This window comes from Anolis carolinensis, chromosome 3 (assembly GCF_035594765.1).
Source record: "Anolis carolinensis isolate JA03-04 chromosome 3, rAnoCar3.1.pri, whole genome shotgun sequence".
NCBI lineage: Eukaryota > Metazoa > Chordata > Lepidosauria > Squamata > Dactyloidae > Anolis > Anolis carolinensis.
Genome location: NC_085843.1, coordinates 286,231,143 through 286,256,760, shown reverse-complemented (window position 1 = coordinate 286,256,760; position 25,618 = coordinate 286,231,143). Strand labels below are relative to the sequence as shown.

Genomic DNA, 25,618 nt, shown 5'->3' with positions numbered 1-25,618 from the left:
GGTTGTGCTGCAAAGTTTAGTGTTTCTGGGATGTGTAGTTTTGTTGTTTTGTCCTAGGCCGAAATTTCATTACCCTTTTATATATATAGATGTATATATTTTTTCTTCTTCTTCCTGACTTGCAAGGGCATCTTTCCCTTTTCAAAACATTCCCTTGGTTAAGAGCGAGGGAGGCTTTGGAAAACACACTGATAAGAGAGGGTAAGAGAGAAATATATCATATATTGCAAGCAATCGCCTCCAGGTTCTTGACCTTGACCCCATTATAAGCCGAGGGAGGCTTTTTCAGCTCAAAAAAAAGGGCTGAAAAACTCGGCTTATCTTCGAGTATATACGGTATTCCAGGTGAGACCTGACAAAGAAAGAAGAGAGTGGGACTGTATCTTCCCTTCATTTAGACTCATTTCAATTTAGCCGCGACTCACAGTGGTCTTCCTCAGTTCCTTCAGGTCTGTTGCACTGGGAGTTGTAGTTCAAACTAGCAGAGAGCATCAGAGCAGGGAAGAGCAGAGCAGACCTTTGGTTTTCAAACTGATGTTATGAAGGTGTTGGACTTCAGCATAAAATGAGCTTGGCTGAGGAACAGCTTTCCAGTCTTCAATCTCAACCTTCAGGTCAGCAGTCCTGCCAGCACAAAGGTTAAACCCACTGCACCACTGGGGGCTCCCTCAGTTAACTTGCCATGGTTCAATGCAAAGGAATCCTGGGGCTTTGCTGCTGTCGCCAAGAAATCAAAATACAGAAAAGAAACGGATTGGAGAAATGGGCAATAATTAACCACGCGCGAAAACACAGAGGTTTGGAAAGCTTTCCTGGAAATGAAAGAAAATCCTTTAATTCTAAACCACATTGTTCTAGACATCTTGCCAGGTTTTTTTTTCTCCATCTTCGAAAACTCATCTATTTAGGAAAGTCGTTTGAAAGACGTTTGAAAATTATTTTACCAAAATGCCTTTTAATATGACAGCCCTGCCAACACAAAAGTCACCAAGTTTTCCAAATGAAATACCTTAATTTGCATCAAAGTTCCTCCGGAAAAAAAAAAAATCCAGAATGTATCATTAAATTGGAATTTGTACATTATTATTTTTTTCATCAGCAACTTATAACCTTTTTTTTTTTTTTTTTTTTGCTGCTTTGACTTGAGCCCTTGACTATCCCAGGAAAACCCGCTCCAGATTTAAGATGTAAAAGAAACACAGGCTGTGTCTGCACTGTACAAGGAATGCAGTTTGACACCACTTGAACTGCTATGGAGTTATGGGAGTTATAGTTTGCTGCTCTTTGGCAGGGAAGGCTAAAGCCCTTAGGCAACTACATCTCCCAAAAATTTGATAGCATCATGCCATAGCAGTTGAAATGGTATCACACTATATTGGTTTTATAGTGCAGATGCACCCCCATAGATTGTTGCAGAAGTATGTTCCTTCCTGCATTGAACTGTTTTGGAATACAACTTTCTCAACCATTGCCAAGCCAGGATTGATGGGAGTTGTAGTCCAAAGCCTCTGGAAAGCAATAGCATGCATGTCCTCTCCACTGTCTTTTGTTACTGCTGACCAAAGGAGCATCTATACTGTGGAATTAATCCAATTTAGCACTTTCACTGCCTTCATTCGATGCTATGAAATCCTGGGAGTTGTAGTTTTGCAAAGCCTTTGGCCTTCTCTGTCAAAGAATGGTGACACATCTCACCAAACTACAACTCCCAACAGTGAGGCATGGCAGTTAAAAAGTGGTGTCAAACTGCATTAGCTCAACAATGGAGATGTGCTCCAAGTTGCCTTCCCATTGGTCTCTCGCCCATACACAAAACTCCAATGCCAGTTCCATTTGGCGGGAAGCCTTAGCATTGAACGGTTGTGTTGTTAAAGTGCAAAGTATGGAACCCTGAGCAGACGGGGAAGCCTTAGCATTGAACCGTTGTGTTGTTAAAGCACGAATTATGGAACCCTGCACAGACGGGGAAGCCTTAGCATTGAACAATTGTGTTGTTAAAGTGTGAAGCATGGAACCCTGCACAGACGGGGAAGCCTTAGCATTGAACAGTTGTGTTGTTAAAGTGCGAAGGTGTCACCCCAAAGGAGATTCATCAGAGAATGCAAACTGTTTATGGGGATTGTGTTGATGTGAGTTTTGTGCGTCGTTGGGTGAGTAAGTTTAAAGATGTTGAGGTGGGAACATCTGACTTGCATGACAAACAAAGAGTCGGAAGTCCTGTGACAGCAACCGCCGAATTTCACAAGCAAAAGGTTGACAGATTGATTCAGGACAGTCGTCGTATCACTCAGAGAGAAATTTCAAGCATCATCGGCATTTCACAAGAACATGTGGGTCATATCATTGCTTTCTTGGCTATTGAAAGATCTGTGCATGATAGATACCCAGGATGCTGATGCCTGAAATGAAAGCGCACAGACTTGAAATTTGCCAGGACCTCCTCTTGCATTATGAGAATGAAGGTGATGCCTTTCTCCTTTGGGGTGACACCTTCTGTTCTCAAGAATTCAGTGACTGCACATTGCTTAAGTCGCATTGACCGACCGTCTGCGCAGGGTTCCATACTTCGCACTTTAACAACACAACCGTTCAATGCTAAGGCTTCTCCGTCTGCACAGGGTTCCATACTTCGCACCTTAACAACACAACCGTTCAATGCTAAGGCTTCCCCATCTGCTCAGGGTTCCATACTCCACACTTTAACAACACAACCGTCCAATGCTAAGGCTTCCCCGTCTGCACAGGGTTCCATACTTCACACCTTAACAACACAGCCGTTCAATGCTAAGGCTTCCCGCCAAATGGAACTATAGAGGAGAGTCCATTGAACAAGCCAGGACCTGCCACAGACCAGGACTGCCATCTGTTGAGGAGTTACCAAGGTGGAGGCATTACTTTTCATTCAACCCTTGTAGAACATCCAATGCACCTAAGCACTTGGTAGAACTCTGCCAAAACATGGCTCAAAGGCATGGCTGGGCAGCTGGTGACCAACTGACCCTTGGGACAGCTAATGGGTTTAGCTCCACTCGTAATGTTCACTTCCCACTTCAATGCCTCCAAAGAGTTGGTGTGGATCTGCCAGGAAATGGGGAGGAAAACTACATTTGCCAGCACCTGTCCAGACTCCATCTACGCTGCCAAATAATGCCATTGAAGTTCATTATATAGTCAGTTCAAGCTATATAGTGCAGCTTGAAGTGCATTATTTGGCCATGTAGATCCAGCCCAATGAGTTGGAAGAGGCTCAGAGCCATCTAGGACATAGGCTCCATCTACACGGCCAAATAATGCAGTTTGAAGTGCATTGTATAGTCATTTTGAGCTATATAATGCAGCTTAAAGTGCATTATTTGGCCATGTAGATCCAGCAATAAAACCTTAGAGTTGGAAGAGGCTCAGAGGCATCCCTATTCTGCCACACAGGGAGACACCATCAAAGCCCTCCTGACAGATGGCCATACAATCTCTGCTTGGAATCCTCCAGAACGTGGGGGGAAATTCCTGCATCTTTTGGCAGTCATCATGTGGATATGGTAGATTCTCAAACTGGTTTGAGGACACCTTTCTCTGGTCATTGTCATCTCCTCCCTGGCCCCCAATGTCTCTCTGACAATTGTTTGCACATCTTAGGTCAAACTGGTTCTGAACCCGACTTAAGTGGCCAGTGTCAATGTGCCTTCTGACTCTAGGGATGGAAACCTATTTCCATACTTATATTCCAGCCACTGGTTGGAGGACATAAAAGAGGATAGGAAATATTTTCCATTTGCAGACCTTTTTAAGAAGGGAGGGGATGCTCCGAATACCTTTGGAGAGCTCTTTGGGCACCTTTGGGTGCCAGTCCATGACTCTACGGGTTCCCTTAGCCCCCAAAGGTTTCCCTTGACCAGAGGCAAACTCTCTTTCCTTTTTCCCTGAACGCAGGGACTGAGTTGCATTTCAATACTTATATTCCAAGCACTGGCTAGAGGACATAGAAGTCGTTGTTGTTGGACAAGTCAGCGTAATGGCGGAGGCCGAGTTCAGGCGGCTGCGAGGATGGAGGTGGCTGCTTCTCGCCGTTGGAGACTCTTCGCCCTGCTAAGTTTCCGGCCAGCGGCCTGGAGAACTGCGTCTCCCGCTTGGCCTTGGCCACGGTCTGGCCATGGCCACTCAGTTTGTGGTGGTTCTCGTTGCAATAGGCCACGCAGCAGCGACAGGCCAGGAAAGGCTTGCCATGGTCCTTGACTTTGAGCCTGGGCAACGGGGCCACCCCTCTTTGGACGGGGATGGCGGGACCCTGAGGCTGGGGTGGTGGACCGGCAGCGGCGGAGGGCCCTTTCAAGCGGCCCTTCTTCTTCTGGACGTGGTCCGGGCTGATGTCCGAATGGGAGGAGCAGCTCTCGTTCCAGGTGGCCCCCGCCACGGCACTCAGGCTGCGCAGTGGCAAGGCCAGGCGCAAGGCCTTCCAGAACTTAGATCCCGGCCGCTTGGAGCGCTCCCCCTTCCAGGCCACGAAGGGCACCGACTCCCGCAGCTGCTGGACGTTGGGGTGGGAGCGCTGGAGTGGGCGGTACTCCACCACCACCAGCCGAGTGGCAATGTGGTTCTGGCACAGCAGGCCCAGCTTGAACTCCAGCATGCTGACGCTCTTCTCCAGCAAGTAGTCCGGGCTCAGCACCACCACCATCTTGCGGCTCCGCTGGATGAAGTCGAAGATGGCCTCCGTGATATCTGCAGGAAAGAGCAGGGAGGAAGGAGCAAAAAAGGTCATCAGAGGGACCCAAGCAAAGCTTGGGCTGCATCTACAGCATGGAATTACAACATTAGAATCATAGACTCATACCACCTTATCACTGTTAATATGGGATTTGTGTATTGATAGTGTTTAAATGCAATTTGTGCCATTGCAACTGATTGTATCATCCAGAATGTACCATAGTGTGGAAAGAGTTAATTGCCAAGAAGCTATGATGACCTTGATGTGTGGCTGGAACTAGGGAGTATCCAGACACAAGTGTTTGTGCATACCGATTGCGTCAGTTCAGTTGAGTTCTGTCTGCCTAGAGTTTGAGTCAAGTTCTGTCGGAGAACAGAACAGTCCTGTGTTCGTCTGTCGTCTGCACATCTGTTTGTGTTGATTACTGCTGCATACCGTAAAACTTTGTAAATAGTTTTACCAACGTCTCTGAGTGTCTCTTCGCTCTGCGCTGCACTGCTTCCATCCAACTACTGCTGCGCTGCAAATACTCTGACAATCACATGGAGAAATTTCCCAGTCATAGGACATTTCAGCCACTTTTCAAGCATGGAGAGGCATGGAACTCATTGCATGAGTTACACTACTTCTGGTCATCATGCATAGCCCTTCGTAATTGAAAAGAAGAATAAGTGTCCTGAAAGGAGGGCTCTCTGGCACTTGACCTCATCATGATAGGACACTTCAGCCTCTTTTCAAGCATGGAGAGGCACAGAGCTCATCACATGAGTTAAGCTACTCCCGGCCATCATGCATTGCCTTTCATAGTTGCAAAGAAGCAGAAGTGTCCTGAAAGGAGGGCTCTCTGGCACTTGTCCTCATCACATTGAGACATCTCCCCATGATAAGACACTTCAGCCTCTTTTCAAGCATGGAGAGGCACAGAGCTCATCACATGAGTTAAGCTACTCCCAGCCATCATGCATTGCCTTTCATGGTTGCAAAGAAGCAGAAGTGTCCTGAAAGGAGGGAACTCTGGCACTTGACCTCATCACATTGAGACATCTCCCCATGATAGGACACTTCAGCCTCTTTTCAAGCATGGAGAGGCACAGAGCTCATCACATGAGTTAAGCTACTCCCAGCCATCATGCATTGCCTTTCATGGTTGCAAAGAAGCAGAAGTGTCCTGAAAGGAGGGAACTCTGGCACTTGACCTCATCACATTGAGACATCTCCCCATGATAGGACACTTCAGCCTCTTTTCAAGCATGGAGAGGCACAGAGCTCATCACATGAGTTAAGCTACTCCCAGCCATCATGCATTGCCTTTCATGGTTGCAAAGAAGCAGAAGTGTCCTGAAAGGAGGGAACTCTGGCACTTGACCTCATCACATTGAGACATCTCCCCATGATAGGACACTTCAGCCTCTTTTCAAGCATGGAGAGGCACAGAGCTCATCACATGAGTTAAGCTACTCCCGGCCATCATGCATTGCCTTTCATGGTTGCAAAGAAGCAGAAGTGTCCTGAAAGGAGGGCTCTCTGGCACTTGACCTCATCACATTGAGACATCTCCCCATGATAGGACACTTCAGCCTCTTTTCAAGCATGGAGAGGCACAGAGCTCATCACATGAGTTAAGCTACTCCCGGCCATCATGCATTGCCTTTCATGGTTGCAAAGAAGCAGAAGTGTCCTGAAAGGAGTGAACTCTGGCACTTGACCTCATCACATTGAGACATCTCCCCATGATAGGACACTTCAGCCTCTTTTCAAACATGGAGAGGCACAGAGCTCATCACATGAGTTAAGCTACTCCCGGCCATCATGCATTGCCTTTCATGGTTGCAAAGAAGCAGAAGTGTCCTGAAAGGAGGGAACTCTGGCACTTGACCTCATCACATTGAGACATCTCCCCATGATAGGACACTTCAGCCTCTTTTCAAGCATGGAGAGGCACAGAGCTCATCACATGAGTTAAGCTACTCCCGGCCATCATGCATTGCCTTTCATGGTTGCAAAGAAGCAGAAGTGTCCTGAAAGGAGGGCTCTCTGGCACTTGACCTCATCACATTGAGACATCTCCCCATGATAGGACACTTCAGCCTCTTTTCAAACATGGAGAGGCACAGAGCTCATCACATGAGTTAAGCTACTCCCAGCCATCATGCATTGCCTTTCATGGTTGCAAAGAAGCAGAAGTGTCCTGAAAGGAGTGAACTCTGGCACTTGACCTCATCACATTGAGACATCTCCCCATGATAGGACACTTCAGCCTCTTTTCAAACATGGAGAGGCACAGAGCTCATCACATGAGTTAAGCTACTCCCGGCCATCATGCATTGCCTTTCATGGTTGCAAAGAAGCAGAAGTGTCCTGAAAGGAGTGAACTCTGGCACTTGACCTCATCACATGGAGACATCTCCCCCTGGTAGGACACTTCAGCTTCTTTCTAAGAATGGAGAGGCATGGAGTTCATCACATCTTGAAAAGAGGCAGAAGAAGCTGAAATGTTCTGAGAGAACTCTGAACATGGGCCAGCCATCGTGTTCAGAGCTCCTGTCTCTTATCACGCTTTACTCCCATGGTTGCAGCAGCAAAACAGCTGGGATGGGAACCATCAAAGTATCTCATCCTGTTTCATTGCCCAACCATCAGCAGTATCTTGTATCCTATGGGCTTTGATGCAGAACCATAGGAACCCATGGAAAGCAATAGTTTTAGCCTGGATCACTATCCCTTGTATCCGATGGGCTTTGATGGAGAACCATAGGATCCCATGGAAAGCAATAGTTTTAGCCTGGATCACTATCCCTTGTATCCGATGGGCTTTGATGGAGAACCATAGGAACCCATGGAAAGCAATAGTTTTAGCCTGGATCACTATCCCTTGTATCCTATGGGCTTTGATGCAGAACCATTTTATCCCACTGAAAGAAGTGGATTTAACCTGGTGCCAATCTATTTTCATGTCAGGGGCCTTGGGCAGGGCAATGGATCTCGTGGTTTTCGGATATTGTTTCTCCTGATTAAAAATAAAAACGTAATACTGACCTTGTGATAAATGCGAGATGAATGTATCACCAGCACTTAAGTTTCCATGTGTGAGTGTGAGTCTGATGGGGAGGCTGAACTCCAAAGGGGATTACTGACTATACAAGGGGGGCAATTCTCTACTCTTAAAGGGACGGTCACCCATGCTTTTTCCTCTCAATGTGTTGAGGTGTTGAGAGGTAGAAGAGAACCCATGGCCATCACGTCTCCTCTCAACCTTCTCTTCTGGAGGTTGAATATACCCACTCTTTAATTAACATGATTCCATAGGTTGTTGTGAGTTTTCAGGGCTGTAAGGCCACGTTCCAGAAGCATTCTTTCCTGACGTTTCACCTGCATCTATGGCACCTCATTACCTCTTAGGATGCCTGCCATAGATGCATGTGAAACATGGCCATGCAGCCCAGAAAACCCACAGCAACCCAGTGATTCTGGCCATGAAAGCCTTCGACAACACAGGATTCCACAGCGTTGAACCACATGGCAGTTGAATTGGTGTCAACGTGCATTTGTTCTGCATTGTGGATACACAGAACATATGCCATCCAGAAGTTGCCATCTACTCACCTATAGAAAACCATATTTTATAATCTAGAGCAGCGGACCTTTTTTTAGATCTCGCAGCCTACTAGTGGGCTGTGGCCCACAGGTTGGGAACTACTGGTTTAACCCATTGAGCCACCGCAGCTTCTGGGATCTGAGCGCATCATCCGAAAATACATCACACAGTCCTAGACACTTGGGAAGTGTTCGACTTGTGATTTTGTGATACGAAATCTAGCGTATCTATCTTGTTTGCTGTGTCATAATAAAATAATAATAATAAAAGGTAAAGGTTTTCCCCTGACATTAAATCCAGTCGTGTCCAACTGGGGGTTGGTGCTCATCTAAATTTCTAAGCCGAGGAGCCGGCATTGTCCACAGACACCTCCAAGGTCATGTGGGCACTGGCATGACTGCACTCCCCTCTCTGGATTCGAACCTGCGACCTTTCGGTCTTCAAATTCAACAGCTCAGTGCTTTAACACGCTGTGCCATTGGGGGCTCATAATAATAATAATAATAATAATAATAATAATAATAATAATAATAATAATACTTCAAAGACTCTGGCAGAAACCAGTGCAGGTGGTCCCAGTGGTGATCGGCACATTAGGTGCCGTGCCAAAAGATCTCAGCTGGCATTTGGAAACAATAGACATTGACAAAATCACGATCTGCCAACTGCAAAAGGCCACCATACTGGGATCTGCACGCATTGTCCGAAAATACATCACACAGTCCTAGACACTTGGGAAGTGCTTGACTTGTGATTTTGTGATACGAAATCCAGCATATCTATCTTGTTTGCTGTATCATAATAAAATAATAATAATAATAATAATAATAATAATAATAATAATAATAATAAAAAATGAGCACGCAAAGATACTGAGGGACTTCCGAATCCAGACTGACAAAGTCCTGGAACACAACACACCAGACATCACAGTTGTGGAAAAGAACAAGGTTTGGATCATTGATGTTGCCATCCCAGGTGACAGTCGCATAGATGAAAAACAACAGGAAAAACTCAGCTGCTATCAGGACCTCAAGATTGAACTTCAAAGACTCTGGCAGAAACCAGTGCGGGTGGTCCCGGTGGTGATGGGCACACTGGGTGCCGTGCCAAAAGATCTCAGCCGACATTTGGAAACAATAGACATTGACAAAATCACCATCTGCCAACTGCAAAAGGCCACCCTACTGGGATCTGCACACATCGTCAGAAAATACATCACACAGTCCTAGACACTTGGGAAGTGTTCAACTTGTGGTTTTGCGAAACGAAATCCAGCATATCTATCTTGTTTGCTGTGCCATACAGCGTCGTTGTGTTGACAATAATAATAATAATAATAATAAGTAAAATACAGTTCGGTTGGACATGTGATAAACACCTGCGACTGACTGAGAGGGTATGATGAACTACCTGAGTGGATTGCAGAAATGGACTGGAGGTTGCATCATTTATTTGTTGTTGTTGTTGTTGTTGTTGTTATTATTATTATTGTCCCCCACTGATGACAAGTCACCAGGTGGCTTTAAAAGGAGAATGGAATGATCACTCCCTCTCTCTGATCTGCCTGGCTTCTAGTCTTCTTCTCATCGTGATGTGCTTATCTCTCTGTGTGTTTATCTCCTTGTGGATGAATCTCGTCTTGTAAGTACAGGCCTGTCGGTGGATCGGTGGATCCTGAATTGTACAGCTGATGTAAATAGCAGGACTGAAGATCAAAGCCTCCTGCTGGATGACAACCTAATCCTGAGTTTATTAAACAGTGTGCAGGAAGAAGGTCAGAAGTAATATTTGTACTCTGCTGAAGAAACTCATTAGCTCTACCCTGCCAAGAATGGACTCTGCTGTCTTTGCTTGCAACCGTGGGATTTGCTGGTCTGGTGTGCAGCGTTCAAGGAAGCACGTGATTGGAAAACTGTAAGTCACGTACCTGCATCCCGTGACATTTCTGCCTTTCCCTTAGAAAAGCTGACATTGGGGAATATGTAGGGACTGGATATGGCCCTGGAGGTGAGATGAGGATGATGATTTTTGGAATCCACTCTGCACTCCATCATCCCCGTGACAATTATTGCAATGACTTACCAAAGACAGAAGAGCTCAGTGGTGATTTAATGGGACTTAAATAGAAGTCTGGCCAGCACAGTCACTGTGGTGTTGTGTTGAATTGTGATTCTGGAGGCCAGGATTCCAATCCTCACTCGGCCACAGAAAGGCACACTCTCTCAGCCTCAGAAAGAGCCCAAGGTAACCCCCCCCCCCCAAACAAAACTTGTTAAAACTTTGATCCATAGGGATAGCTGCTATCGTTCAAACCTGCACACACTTCTGCCTGTTAGTTGTTGTAGAAATTAGTTGATGTGTGGCTTCAGGTCTGATTTATGGTGACCCCAAGGTGAGCCTATCATGGGTTTTCTGTGAGTGTGTGACTTACTCAAAGTGAGAGTCATTAATAATATTTAATAATATTAAATAAAAAAAATAAAAATAAAATAATTAAAAATAATATTGTTATTATTTATTAGCAGCAATATTTATTAATCGCCAGTCATATTTATTGTTGTTGTTGTTGTTGTGTGCGTTCAAATCATTTCTGACTCTAAAGTGACTTGCCCAAAGTGGGAATAATTAATAATAGTTAATATTATGCATTAGTAGGAGTAGTAATTGATAACAGTTAGCAAATGGTTGCTGTGAGTTTTCCGGGCTGTTTTGCCCTGTTCCAACAGCATTCTCTCCTGATATTTTCCCTCCATCTGTAGCTAATGGCATCTCTTGACACTGAAGCAACTGGAGTGTATGTATGTGTGTGTATGTGTGTGTGTGTGTGTGTGTGTATCTATCTATCTATCTATCTATCTATCTATCTATCTATCTATCTATCTATCTATCTATCTATCTATCTCTGTGGAATAATGTCCAGGGTGGAAGAAAAAAAGAACCCTTGTCTGTTTAAGGCAAGTGTAAATGTTGCAATTAGCAAACTTGGACATTATTCCACGGAGATATATGTTTATATACACTCCACTTGCCGCACTCCCAACAGAACTTCTGAAGATTCCATGAGCCACAGATGCAGGCAAAATGTCAAGAGAGAATGCTGCTGGAACATGGCCATATAGCTCGAAAAACTCACAGCAACCTAGTGATTACGGCCATGTAGGTCTTCGACAACACTAACAATCTACTAACAATCTACAGACCCACCAAGAAAATCCAACCAATGCTTGGACGTCTCTTATTCATAGGATTACTATTAAATTGAAGTCAGCTTGATGGCAGTTAACAAGAACAAGATGGGAGAGACATGCTGGCTACAGATGATGGAAGTTGGAGTCTAAAAACACGCACAGTGGGAAAGTAGAAATTGGTAACTATCCCGTGTCACCAACTGGGAATGGTTCTCCAAGATCTTTCAGCTGGGACTCTGAGGATGAACTGGGGACCTTCAAGGAAAGCTAAATGGTCAGTGTTGGGTAGCAAAGAGGAAAGAGAAACCCTTCTCCAATTCTGAAAGGTTGGCTGGAACCCACATTTAGGAATGCATAACTCTGCATGACATATCCATGATGGATTCCTATTCACAATCTTTGTGAATCCGATAGTGTAGAGAATACAAAGCAATTGCAAAGCCTCCCCAGATCCCGCCTTTCTGGGAAGCAGATGCTGTGAGAGCAGATGGTTTGTTCCTCTGTCAACTGGGATGGGCCTTCACCAGTAACCTCCAGTACAACGAGGAATTGCAGCTGGGATCCTATCTCTGTTGCATCATATATTGGGGGTGGGGAGGAAACACCAGCCAATTGCAGCCCAGTAGACAAGAGAACAGAGTCCTGTCGCTTGCAGCTGCTACCCAATAAAATTAAGGAAGTTATGATCTAGAATACTGTTGTTGTTTTCTTTAAAGTCACTTACGAGTTGAGAGAGCCTAAGGGGAACCTGTCACTGAGTTTCCTTGGCAATAAAATTGGCATGCAAATGAGAAATGGAGAACAAATGAGAAACATAAGCATGGGAAAATACCAAAATAAATGTTTTATTGAAAATGCAAATGTAAAAAACAAAACAAAACAAATAAACAGAGAAACATGTAAACAAGACAAAATCAGTTTGCAAAATGGATGATATGAAACCAACATGGGAAGGTTGTGGTGGAGGGAATAAACAATTCTCTTGTTAGCAAACAAATGAATAAATAGAACACAATTTGGTGGCCCTGAGAGAACCCTTGGCCTCAACTTTCGGGTCAGGATTAAGTGTTAAAATACCAACAAAATGGGGGGCAAACCCCAATATGGCTAGAAGTCCACTTTTGGTTTGGAGAGGGGAAAAAACTATGTAAAAGTTGGATTGCTACTCTTGCAGTCTACTAGAGGCTTCAATTTACAATATGGCCCCCATTTCAATTTCATTTATCCATATTTAATGAAAGATGTCTCTATGCATTGTCTAGATCTTCCAGAGTGACCTGTGGTACTCTTGGACCAGAAGTCCTGTATTTCAATAGGGTCTGTTATATTATCCATGGTTTGAGGTTTCAGATGGACCTTCTTGGCACCGTGTAGATGCATTTGTTTAAGAAATAACACTGAAAGATAAAAATTAAAAACACCCTGCACAATAGTGATCCATATTCTAGAAACTGAAGCTAACTGCAGCTAATGGCCAAAACCCAACATTAAGGATGTGTAAGTGCAAATTTGCATACAAGTTATTGCTAGAAACCCATTGAATGGCAGTTCAATGTGCAAGCAGCAACACCTCAATAACCACATGTGCACACACTTTTGCCTGTTCAATAGCACTACAACACAGTTTCTAGGTTAAGACCTGTATAATGTTTTTTTCTTGTATGCACAGGACCAAAAAATATCTGTTTCCATAGAGGAATTTGGCATAAGACATTTATGGGATCCTAGCTAATGTCTATCAAGTGCCAGAAAGGGAAGGACTCTACTGTGGGAATCCCGTGGGCTTCCAGATGTTGCAAGTCCCAGCAGTTGCCAGGCAACACAGCTAAAGAGAAGGAATACTGGGATTTGCAGATGCTCACCAATATCTGAAGGGTTCTACTATTAGTCTCCAGTGCAGCAACTCAATGTGGCAACTCCAAACTTTGAACTTGTGGATGGGCTCTCCCTTCTGATGGGGTGGGCAGACAAATGAGGGAGTGGGGAGCTCTGCTGGGACCCTTGGAGCAGGATGCTGGGGTGGAAGATCTCAATATGGGGGCAGTTAGTACTCCCTCAATGGAGGAGACTTGTGTCTGGGCCCACCAGATGTACCAAGCACTTGAGGGGCTTGAGAGGAGCTCTTCCATCCTGCAGCCTTTTATCTCCACAAAGACTGTCCACATCAGTCCATCAACCCATAACCACCTGACTACCAGGTGCTAAAGAAGGAGTTATTTGGCTCACGTATGGGACAATGGTATCCCTTTCCAAAAATATGAGGTGCACAAAGGGGACCCATGGGGATGATCAGCAATGCCTAGAATAGTTGGCTTCCTGAGAACAACACTGCAAGTTATTGATGAGTTCCACTTCAGAATGATAAGGAAAGAGCCTACTTTGAGGAACAAGTTGGATTCTGTCTTCATCTTGAGACTTCTCAGCTGACCTACAACAAAGACTGCACTATATTGCAGTGTTTCTCAAACTCTGCTCCTCCCCTCAGCTCCCACAATTCCTAACAGCTGGTAAAATGGTTGGGATTTCTGGGAGCTGTAGTCCAAAACACCTTCAGGAGCAGAGTTTGAGGAACACTTCTATATTGTAAAGCTTGACCTCTACAAGTTATCATTGCTCTGGTGTAGACCAGGCATTCAACTCCTCAATATTGTCCACAGCTGAGATGGTGTGCCTTCACAGCTGCATTGCTTGGACTTATAATTCAGGGGGTCCTGTATAAGTTTACCCCTCCTCTATAAGAAGGTGAAGGTGAAAGATGGAGGTGGTGGTGGCTTCTAGATTGGTGCTCTGGATTCAAAAAAGGGCTTCCACATAAAACCACCATCTTCTTTGGCAACAGAAGAGATTAGAAGGTAGGGATGACCAGCTCAGATGGTTATCCCATCAACCAGCAGTTGGACTAAGAACCTAATAATTTCCCACAAATACTATGTGCTGTTAAGAGTATGATGGGATGCGTAGTCTAATCTATCAGGAACAACCCATCCAGTTTGTGTAAAAATTTTGGTTTTAATTTTGTAAATTAAACCAAACCATCCTGCACCTAGGTATCCCTTCATCTTGGAAGGACACATCTGTTCCTCAAATATATATATTTCACAGGAGGGAATTAGAGTGGAAAGATCTTGTGATCTCTTCCAATGCCATGATATGAACCTGCTGGGAAATTATGGGATGTATAGCCCAATCTATCAGAAGGGCTTCAGGTCAAAGGTGTAGCCATCTTAGTTCATCACTCCTACCTTCTAATTCTATCTATCTATCTATCTATCTATCTATCTATCTATCTATCTATCTATCTATCTATCTACCATCTATCTATGCTTTGTGGGTGGATCAAACACCCCATGAGTTCCAATAGAGTTGTGATCCTCCTCAAGTGCTAAATCAGGGAGTCACATTGAGCCGGCCAATTCTGTCCTGACCTCTTCCCCTGGTTTCTCAGACCTCCTTCAGAGAGGAGAAGGAGGATGTCCTCCTGTCTGCGGCAGCCGTGCTCTTGGGCCTGTTCTTGATGGGCATCTCCACCAGCAGCTGCTTCCAGAACCTTCCTCGTGGGTAACTGGATTTCTCGCCCTTCCACTTAATGACGCTCAGGGCGGCCTTGGCCTGCCGCAGCTCCTTGACCTTGCTCTTCTTGATGGCTCTGTACTGGACCAGGATGACCTTGATGGTGCCCCTGGAAGCCATGTCCTCCAGGCCGGCCTTCAGCTCCAGCAGAGCCTGGGTGCCCTGAAGGACATAGTTGGGGCTCAGCACCACCAAGAGCCGGCGGCTCCTCTGGATGAAGCCCAGCGTCTCGTCCGTCACAACTGGGAGAGAAAAACATACCAACTGGGTTAGGAAGGAAGGAAGGAAGATTGACATCAGGAGGAACATCTAGACCAGGCATGGAGAATGGAACCAATTGTTGGGTCTCTTTCTCTGGAGATCTTCAGAGAGAGGTTGGACAACTTCCTACTGCTAAGGATGCTTCAGCTTTGAGCAAGGGCATGGACTGTATGACCCATGAGGCCCCTTCCGATTTTATGGGACTAGGATTGTATGCTCTGGCCTCAGTCCTGGGTGACTCTTTTTAAGAAGGATATAGTCTATTTGGAATGAGTTCAGCAAAAAGCAAAGAGAAGAAGTGTGGAGAGGAGAGATGGCAAGAGCAGTTTGTTGAAGAGAAGACAGCAGAGGGACATGATGGCCCTCTTTAAACATCTCAAGGGGTTCCACGAAGAGGAGAAAGCAAGCTTCTCTTTTGCCAAAGGATAAGACCAGGTCTCATGGAATTAAGTTACAAGACAGTAGATTTTAACTGAGCATTAGAAGGAAACAGTACAGTCATTTTGGTTATGGGTCCAATCTACTATAGAGACAGTGGAGTCTCTTTCTCTAAGGATCTTCAAAATGAAGCTGGACAACAACCTGCTAGGGATGCCCCAGCTCAATAGTTCTCAGACTTTGGTCCTTCATGTATTTTGATTCCAGTTCCCAGAATCCCTGACTCTTGCCCAAGCTGGATAAGGCTGCTGCAATGAGGAAGTCCAAAATCTTGGAAGACCAAAATTTGGGAGCCAGCTGGGAATGCTGCATCGAGGACATCCCACATTGGTCTTCAATAAGTTGACCCAATTCTATGATTCTAAGACCCACTGTAATGAAGTGTGGTTTTTTAAGTTATAGAAGCCATGTTTAACTGTGTTTTAAAAGGGTTAATATTTCAGTTGCTCTGCACCATGAATTGGTTGCCATGGAGAAGGGGGCGGAGCCAACTGCGTTTAGCTGGAGAGAGAGCAGAATTTGGAGGGAAACTCAGTCTGTGGTCAGAGAACCACAGGGAAGGTTGATTTTAGAGTCTGAGCTCTGTTGAAGCTCAAGGAAGGCTGGTCCTAAGTTAGGGGATCAGGGAGACTCAATTGGCCATTTTGAGTCAATTTAAAATAAGTTTGGTGACTTATTTTAAGGTAGTCTGTAATCAGATGAATAACAGTGAAGACTGATTCTCAGTTGGAGAATCAGGGAAGCTCAAGTGCTTTTTTTGAGTCAGTTTAAAATAAGTTTGGTGACTTATTTTAAGGTAACCTGTTTCCAGATAAAGAACAGATAGGCTGTGATTGTAATTCACAGGGTGACTGCAGGTTAAAGCAGTGGAGAAAGAAGTGACATTTTAGGAAGTTTGAATCACCTCATTCTGTTATTGCAACTGTTAATCAAAGTGCACCGAAGAAGAAAAGCTATTGTAACCATTAAGCTTGTGCCTGAATAAACGTGTTATTATTCCTTCAAACATCTCAGTCTCTGTCATATATACACATTAAGAATAAACAAGAAGAAGAAAGAAGAACAAAATTTAAAAGTCTCCTCTCTAAGTAGCCAGTGGCTAAATATTCCTATAGTGGTGGTAAGAGTTGATAATCCCCTTAACATTTGGTGGCCGTATTATAAACATCTTTACCTCTGGTGGCAGCGTTTAAAATAAAAACATCTTTAATTACTGGTGGCAGCGGATATAGTTATATATAATTTAATAAAAACATCATCCTTCTCCACAATTGGTGGCAGAGGTGGGATTTTAAAAAAGATTTCCCCCCTGCCTGAGTTCTTCACAATTTGTGACAGCAGTGGGATTTAAAAAGATTCCCCTCCGCCTAGAAGAGCCTCAGTCGTTCTTAGTTCCTTACACCCACAAACAGCCAAGCATGGGCAAAAATGTATCTCTTCAAGTTTCTAGACCTCAAAAAGTGGTGAAATCTCAGCCAAGGCCTCCAAAGCCGGGAACTATTCCCTCCAGCCCTTTATTCTGCATTGCCAGCCAAACATCTTACCTGTCCCATTTCCATCCTCTAGGTTTTAAGGACAATCCCAAAGATATTAAATAATGCTACTTATCTTGCAAAACAAAGAGAGAAACTTTTTTTTGGGGGGGATGTAATGGTCAAGATCCTTCATTATCTGCAGATGTATCAGACATGTAGTTCCAGAACTAAAGCATCTCATTTTGAGAGAAAAGTAGGACAGAAATCCCATAAATAAAGCTAAGAAGAACATGATAGGCGGTTGGACTAGATGGTCCTTGTGGTCTCTTCCACTTCTATGATTCCATGAGGATTTTTCAATGTCTCCTTCTCTGCAATGCTAAAAAATATGAGGATGGAAAGAAAAATCATGGCGGAAAGAATCTTATTTCAAGGCTTAAAGCATTCCTCCTCCCCGCTTCCTACTACACTTCAGATCAGGCTATTTACACAATGGTGACACCGTACCACCCATTAGTTGAATATAGGTTGAGAGCATCCCTTCCTTATATGGAATCCCAAAATCGGAAATACTCCCAAATCCAAAACTGTCCACATGCATGGCTTAAACAGTGATATTTTTGCTATCTACTACTTGTAGACCAAAAGGTCCCAGGTTCGAATCTGGGGAGCGGAATGAGCGCCCGCTGTTAGCCCCAGCTCCTGCCAACCTAGCAGTTCGAAAACATGCCAATGTGAGTAGATCAATAGGTACTGCTCCGGCGGGAAGGTAACGGTTCTTCATGCAGTCATGCCAATGGCCACACGACCTTGGAGGTGTCTACGGACAACGCCGGCTCTTTGGCTTAGAAATGGAGATGAGCACCAACCCCCAGAGTTGGACACTACTGGACTTAACGTCAGGTGAAAACTTTACCTTTACCTACTACTTTGGGAGGAATTAATCAATCGGCTGAACTTTAACCACTAAATAATTTTGGCACATTGCAGATTTTTTTCTTTAAAAGTTTGACTTCAAACTGGTGCAGACAGGTACGGGAGCAGCCATCCTCTTTGCATTTGAGCCATCAATGGGAGATATCGAGAGAAGGACTTCTGGATTTCGAGGATGCCTTTTTGGATGGAGACACGCCTCGGGTGAAATTGGAACGATGACTAATAACCATTGCTCAAAAGGAATGAATGGATAAACACTCCCAGTGTCCAAGCGCTTCCCCTCCTCTCTTCCTGTGGCTTTTTCCGGACTTGTTGGCGGAGAAATTAAATTAACCCCCTTAAAACGTGGGCATCGGAAAAAGGATGTGATGCACCATCCTCCAAAATGGAAAAAAAGCAATTAATTTTCTTTGCATAATGCATCCCGAATGTAGGGCTTGGGTTGCCTGCTGGAAGCCAGTGGGTTTGTGATGTGTTTTTCTCCCTGAAGGCCAAACGCACCCCCGGTGAGCTGGATGAAAGCGTCATTGCCCACGGCCCTCCCACACCTGGGTCCTTGCCACCCTTGGAAACCTATCTGCAAATCCCAGCCTGCATTGGGGAAGGTGCAAAAAAACCAATTCCACAGCAAAGAGAGATAGGTGGGTGCCGTTGACTTGAGTCTCCCTGGAAACGTAAAAACAGGAGCACATGGAAAGCCACGCAGGAGGTGCCGTAGGACTCTTCCCCACAAACACCAAGCAAGAGCTACTTTTTGGGAAACCCTTGGACAAGGTATGATTGGACCAGAATCCTCCCCCTCACATTTTCCAGGAGATGCACTGCCAGAAATACCTCGGTTGACACAAAGCCATCATGAGTGGTTGCCATTGATGTCCTTCATGGCTATTGCTTATATCCCTTCAAACTACTACTACATTATTGGGATTATAGAATCCTTGAGTTGGAAGACACCACATGGACCATCCAGTCCACTTTTCCAGCATGCAGGAAAAGCACAATCAAAGCTCCCCCAACAGATGGCCATCCAGCCTCTGTTCAAAAGCCTTCAGAGAAGGAGCTTCCATCCAAGGCAATGAGTTCCCCCTGTTAGAATCATAAAATCATAGAGTTGGAAGAGACCTCATGGGCCATCCAGTCCAACCCCCTGTCAAGAAGCGTTCAAAGCACCCCTGACAGATGGCCATCCAGCCTCTGCTTAAAAGACTCCAAAGAAGGAGCCTCCACCACAGTCCGGAGGACCACTGGCAATTATCTTCGAGAGTTCTTGGAGAACGGGAGAATTCCCAGCAGATTGGAGGAGGGCGAATGTGGTCCCTATCTTCAAGAAGGGAAAAAAGAACGACCCAAACAATTACCGTCCGGTCAGCCTCACATCAATACCAGGCAAAATTCTGGAAAAGATCATTAAGGAAGTGGTCTGCGAACACTTAGAAACAAATGCGGTCATTGCTAATAGTCAACACGGATTTACCAAAAACAAGTCATGCCAGACTAATCTGATCTCTTTTTTCAATAGAGTTACGAGTTGGGTCGATACAGGGAAGGCTGTGGATGTAGCCTACCTGGATTTCAGTAAGGCCTTCGACAAAGTCCCCCACGACCTTCTGGCAAACAAACTAGTAAAATGTGGGCTAGACAAAACTACGGTTAGGTGGATCTGTAATTGGCTAAGCGAACGAACCCAAAGGGTGATTCTCACCAATGCGTCGTCTTCATCATGGAAAGGAGTGACAAGTGGAGTGCCGCAGGGCTCCATCCTGGGCCCGGTTCTGTTCAACATCTTTATTAACAACTTAGATGAAGGGTCAGAAGGCACGATCATCAAGTTTGCAGACGACACCAAACTGGGAGGGATAGCTAACACTCCAGAAGACAGGAGCAGAATTCAAAACGATCTTGACAGACTAGAGAGATGGGCCAAAACTAACAAAATGAAGTTCAACAGGGACAAATGCAAGATACTTCACTTCAGCAGAAAAAATGGAAATCAAAGATACAGAATGGGGGACGATGCCTGGCTTGACAGCAGTGTGTGCGAAAAAGACCTTGGAGTCCTCGTGGACAACAAGTTAAACATGAGCCTACAATGTGATGCGGCAGCTAAAAAAGCCAATGGGATTATGTCCTGCATCAAGAGGGGAATAGCGTCTAGATCCAGGGAAGTCCTGCTCCCCCTTATTCTATTCTGCCTTGGTCAGACCACACCTGGAATACTGTGTCCAATTTTGGGCACCACAGTTGAAGGGAGATGTTGACAAGCTGGAAAGCGTCCAGAGGAGGGCGACTCAAATGATTAAGGGTCTGGAGAACAAGCCCTATGAGGAGAGGCTTAAAGAGCTGGGCATGTTTAGCCTGCAGAAGAGAAGGCTGAGAGGAGACATGATAGCCATGTACAAATACGTGAAGGGAAGTCAAAGGGAGGAGGGAGGGAGCTTGTTTTCTGCTGCCCTGCAGACTAGGAGATGGAACAATGGCTTCAAACTACAGGAAAGGAGATTCCACTTGAACATCAGGAAGAACTTCCTCACTGTGAGAAGGGCTGTTCGACAGTGGAACTCTCTCCCCCGGGCCGTGGTGGAGGCTCCTTCTTTGGAGGCTTTTAAGCAGAGGCTGGATGGCCATCTGTCGGGGGTGCTTTGAATGCGATTTCCTGCTTCTTAGCAGGGGGTTGGACTGGATGGCCCATGTGGTCTCTTCCAACTCTACTATTCTATGATTCTATGATTCTATGAGAGAGTTCCAGTCCCGAACCACTGTTGAATGGCTCTCCTTATTGGTTAGGAAGTTCTTCCAAACGTTGAGGTGGAATCTCCTTTCCTGTCATTTGAACCCATGTCTCCACTGAGTCCTAGTCTCCAGGGCAGCAGAAAACAAGCCTGGTCCCTCCTTCTTATGACTCGCTTATTTAGACCTGTCTCCTTTCAACCTTCTCTTCTGAAGGCTAAACATGCCAAGCTCTTTAAGATGCTCCTCATAGAGATTCATGATCTCCAGGCCTTTGATCATTTTAGTTGCCTTCCTCTGGACACCTTTCAGCTTAAAGTCAAGAACTCTCTTAAATTGTGGTTCTGTTCCGGTTCTGTTCAACATCTTTATTAACGACTTAGACGAAGGGTTAGAAGGCACGATCATCAAGTTTGCAGACGACACAAAACTGGGAGGGATAGCTAACACTCCAGAAGACAGGAGCAGAATTCAAAACGATCTTGACAGACTAGAGAGATGGGCCGAAACTAACAAAATGAAGTTCAACAGGGACAAATGCAAGATACTTCATTTCGGCAGAAAAAATGGAAATCAAAGATACAGAATGGGGGACGCCTGGCTTGACAGCAGTGTGTGCGAAAAAGACCTTGGAGTCCTCGTGGACAACAAGCTAAACATGAGCCAACAATGTGATGCAGCAGCTAAAAAAGCCAACGGGATTCTGGCCTGCATCAAGAGGGGAATAGCGTCTAGATCCAGGGAAGTCCTGCTCCCCCTTATTCTATTCCGCCTTGGTCAGACCACAACTGGAATACTGTGTCCAATTTTGGGCACCACAGTTGAAGGGAGATGTTGACAAGCTGGAAAGCGTCCAGAGGAGGGCAACTAAAATGATTAAGGGTCTGGAGAACAAGCCCTATGAGGAGCGGCTTAAAGAGCTGGGCATGTTTAGCCTGCAGAAGAGAAGGCTGAGAGGAGACATGATAGCCATGTACAAATACGTGAAGGGAAGTCATAGGGAGGGAGCTTGTTTTCTGCTGCCCTGCAGACTAGGACACAATGGAGCAATGGCTTCAAACTACAGGAAAGGAGATTCCACCTGAACATCAGGAAGAACTTCCTCACTGTGAGAAGGGCTGTTCAGCAGTGGAACTCTCTGCCCTGGGCTGTGGTGGAGGCTCCTTCCTTGGAGGCTTTTAAGCAGAGGCTGGATGGCCATCTGTCGGGGGTGCTTTGAATGCGATTTCCTGCTTCTTGGCAGAATGGGGTTGGACTGGATGGCCCATGAGGTCTCTTCCAACTCTACTATTCTATGATTCTATGATTCTATGATTCTATGTGGTGCCCAGAATTGGACACAATAATAATATACTTTATTTAATACACAATGATATTCCAGGTGAGGATGATGGCTTTGTTCCAGATTTTCACCCAAGGAACCATCCAGGGTTCTGAACTATGCCTCCTAAATAGGGTGATCATCTTTTTATACCCAAAAGATAAGGTAAAACCTGCAACAGATACCACCATACTGACACGGGGTACACCTACAATGTAGAATGAATGAGTTTGACAGCACTTTAACTACCATGCGTCAATGCTATTGAATCCTGGGAGACATAGTTTGGTACACACAAGCAATCCTTGGCACAGAAGGGTACAGATCTTGCAAAACTACAACTTCCATGATTTCATAGCATTGAGACACTGCAGTTAAAATGGAGTTGACCTGCATTCATTATATAGCCTAGTTGTATCTGTGGAAGCCCTTGGATATCTGCAGAAGGAGATTCGGGACACCGCTTTTCACAAGGTCCTCAAAAGGACATACAATATGTTGGGTGAACCATGTTGTACAATATTGTGCGTCACCAACAGAATTATAATCAATGGATGCAAGACTTTCCAAGCCATGAGATGTTTGGCACCACTGACTCCTCCCTGAAAATTCAAAATAAATGTTGGAACAGATTTGCAAACGTTTCTGACATCAGCATCTGCCGTTTCATGGAAGTCAAGTTTATAGTAAGGTCTCCATAACTGTCTGGGGAAAAAAATGGGCTCACTAGGAATTTGCCAGTTCCTCTAGGTCAGGAACCCTCCAGGTGTTTCAGACTTACTGGTTGTTAGGAATTGTGGGAGTTGAAGTCCAAAACACATGGAGGGCCCAAGTTTGCCCATGCCTGCTCTAGGTGACTTCATGGTCTACTTCTCTTGGAGATTTTGCTAGGTATTTGGGGCAATTTGATCTCTAGGTCTTCCAATAAAACTCTATCCTGTGCTGGGACAATTGCAGCTGGTTGTCCACATCCATGGTTAGGTTACATATAAACATGGTCCAGCCAGGAACATATCCCCTGCAGATACTGGGTTTTACTAAATAAATCAATTCCAATTTGCACAAAGAAGTACAAAGCAATGTGGAGAGACAGTGCTGAGCTGGGGAGCTTTCTGGTTGCTCTTGCAAACCCAAAAGTGAGTGTGATGCAGAAAGAAACTGGAAACCTCTTTATACAATGCCTCCAATGCTACTCATTCTGTTGCCACCAGGTTTTGCACCAAGAAGGTCCTAAACAATGACTGCAAGGCCAACCTGGGGTATCCTAGTGCGTTGCTCTCTCCTCCAAGAGTGTGCCATTCCATGTCTTGGTCGCTGGAAGGTGAAATACATCAGAGCTCCTTTGGTCCCCACTTGTTTGGCCTTTTCAAAGGAATTCACCTTCATAAAAGGAATTCACCTTCATAAAAACTCCAACCATCACCCAAGTCAAAAAAGGAGCACAATCAAAGCCCTGACAGACCGTGCAGAAAGAATCTGCGAACCTCACCTCCTCCAAGGTGAACTCAACCACCTAAACTGGGCTCTCCAGGCCAATGGAGACTCCACCACAGACATCAGAAGAGCTGCAAGGCCAAGAACAAGCCATGAGAGTCAAGACAAAGATCCACCCAGAGGAAAGGTGTTCTTACCAGACATCAAGGGAACCACTGACCGCATAGGCAAACTGATGAAGAAGCACAACCTACAAATTATCTACAGACCCATCAAGAAATTCCAACAAATGCTACAGTCAGCGAAGGACAAGAGGGATCCTCTCTCCTCGGCAGGAGTCTACCGGATACCATGCAGCTGTGGACAAGTCTACAGAGGGAACACCAAATGCAGCATTGCCCAAACAAGAGTCAAAGAACATGAAAGGCACTGCAGACTCACTCAACCAGAGAAATCAGCCATAGCAGAGCATTTGATGAACCAGCCTGGACACAGGATATTATTTGAGAACACAAAAATGCTGGACCATTCCAACAACTATCATGTCAGACTACACAGAGAAGCCATTGAAATCCACAAGCATGTGGACAACTTCAACAGAAAGGAAGAAACCATGAAAAATGAACAAAATCTGGCTACCAGTATTACAAAACTCCAAAATCAAAACAGTAGATGGGAACCAACACTCTGAGGGCTTGACTGAACAAAGGATGCCCCCAGGCAAGAGACAAAAACCTTTCCAATGCTAATTAGGGCGATTAACTGAAACATTAATGCTGGCTTCCCAGTGACAAAGGACTCTTGCCACACCCTGGACTCTCCACAGATATATATTCTTTCCTTCCCTGACTTAGTTTCTCCATACCTCACAACCTCTGAGGATGCCTGCCATAGATGTGGGCAAAACGTCAGGAGAGAATACTTCTGGAACATGGCCACACAGCCCGAAAGACATACAACAACCCTGAATCCACCAAAGTCCCAGACAGCGGATGAAGCCTAAGCGATGTCAAAAGAATTGGGAGATAATTCCTCTCCAGCCAGAGACGCCTTAATCCCTACCTAGAGCTGAGAGAGGGATGCTCTCCAGGAGGCCAGAGACGAGCTGACAGCTGTTTCGTGCCTTGCGATGATGTTTCCCAAAGGGGATTAAGCCACTCCTGCCTGAAAACAGCAGCACAGAAAAGCTGCTTCGTGACCATCAAGGTGTGGAAAGCAGCACATGGCAGCCCCCATGGAAACATCAGAGTTTTGAGAAACAGAGGCATGAAGATTTGTCCCTGCAGAACACTGGTTCTCAACCTAGGGTCCCCAGATGTTTTTGGCCTTCAGCTCTCAGAAGTCCTAACAGCTGGGTTGTTGTGTGTTTTCCCGGCAGTATGGCCATGTTCCAGAAGTATTCTCTCCTGACGTTTCGCCCACATCTATGGCAGGCATCCTCAGAGGTGTGAGGTATCCTCTTTTTTGTGTGTCAGGAGCAACCGGAGTTGCTTCTGGAGTGAGAAAATTGGCCGTCTGCAAGGACGTTGCCCAGGGGACGTTGCCCGGATGTTTTGATGTTTTTACCATCCTTGTGGGAGGCTTCTCTCATGTCCTCGCATGGAGCTGGAGCTGATAGAGGGAGCTCATCCGCACTCTACCCGGGTGGGATTTGAACCTGGCAGCCTTCAGGTCAGCAACCCAACCTTCAAGTCACAAGGCTTTTATCCCCTAGGCCACCAGAGGCTCCTAGGTATCCTCTAAGGATGCCTGCCACAGATGTTGGCGTAACGTCAGGAGAGAATGCTTCTGGAACATGGCCATACTGCCCGGAAAACACACAACAACCCTGTGATCCCTTCCATGAAAGCCTTCGACAACACAATCCTAACAGCTGGTAAACTGGCTGGGATTTCTAGGAGTTGTAGGCCAAAAAAATCTGGGGACCCCAGGTTGAAAACCACTGGATTAAAGAGATGATTGGCCAAA

At 45.3% G+C, this 25,618-nt stretch overlaps 1 protein-coding gene across 2 annotated transcripts in view; it reads right to left on the bottom strand.

Annotated features, from left to right (window-relative positions):
* Nucleotides 1-202: 202 nt before the first annotated feature.
* Nucleotides 203-25,618, bottom strand: part of il1rap (interleukin 1 receptor accessory protein) — a 177,415-nt gene continuing 151,999 nt past the window's right edge. The window contains exon 12 of one of the 2 annotated variants that reach the window (XM_062976939.1): nt 203-4,716. In XM_062976939.1, coding sequence (XP_062833009.1) covers nt 3,968-4,716 — 749 coding nt within the window. In that variant the 3' untranslated portion in view covers nt 203-3,967. Of the gene's footprint in view, nt 4,717-12,313; nt 15,301-25,618 lie in introns of those variants that run through there. The other variant, XM_062976941.1, reaches the window with a different exon arrangement.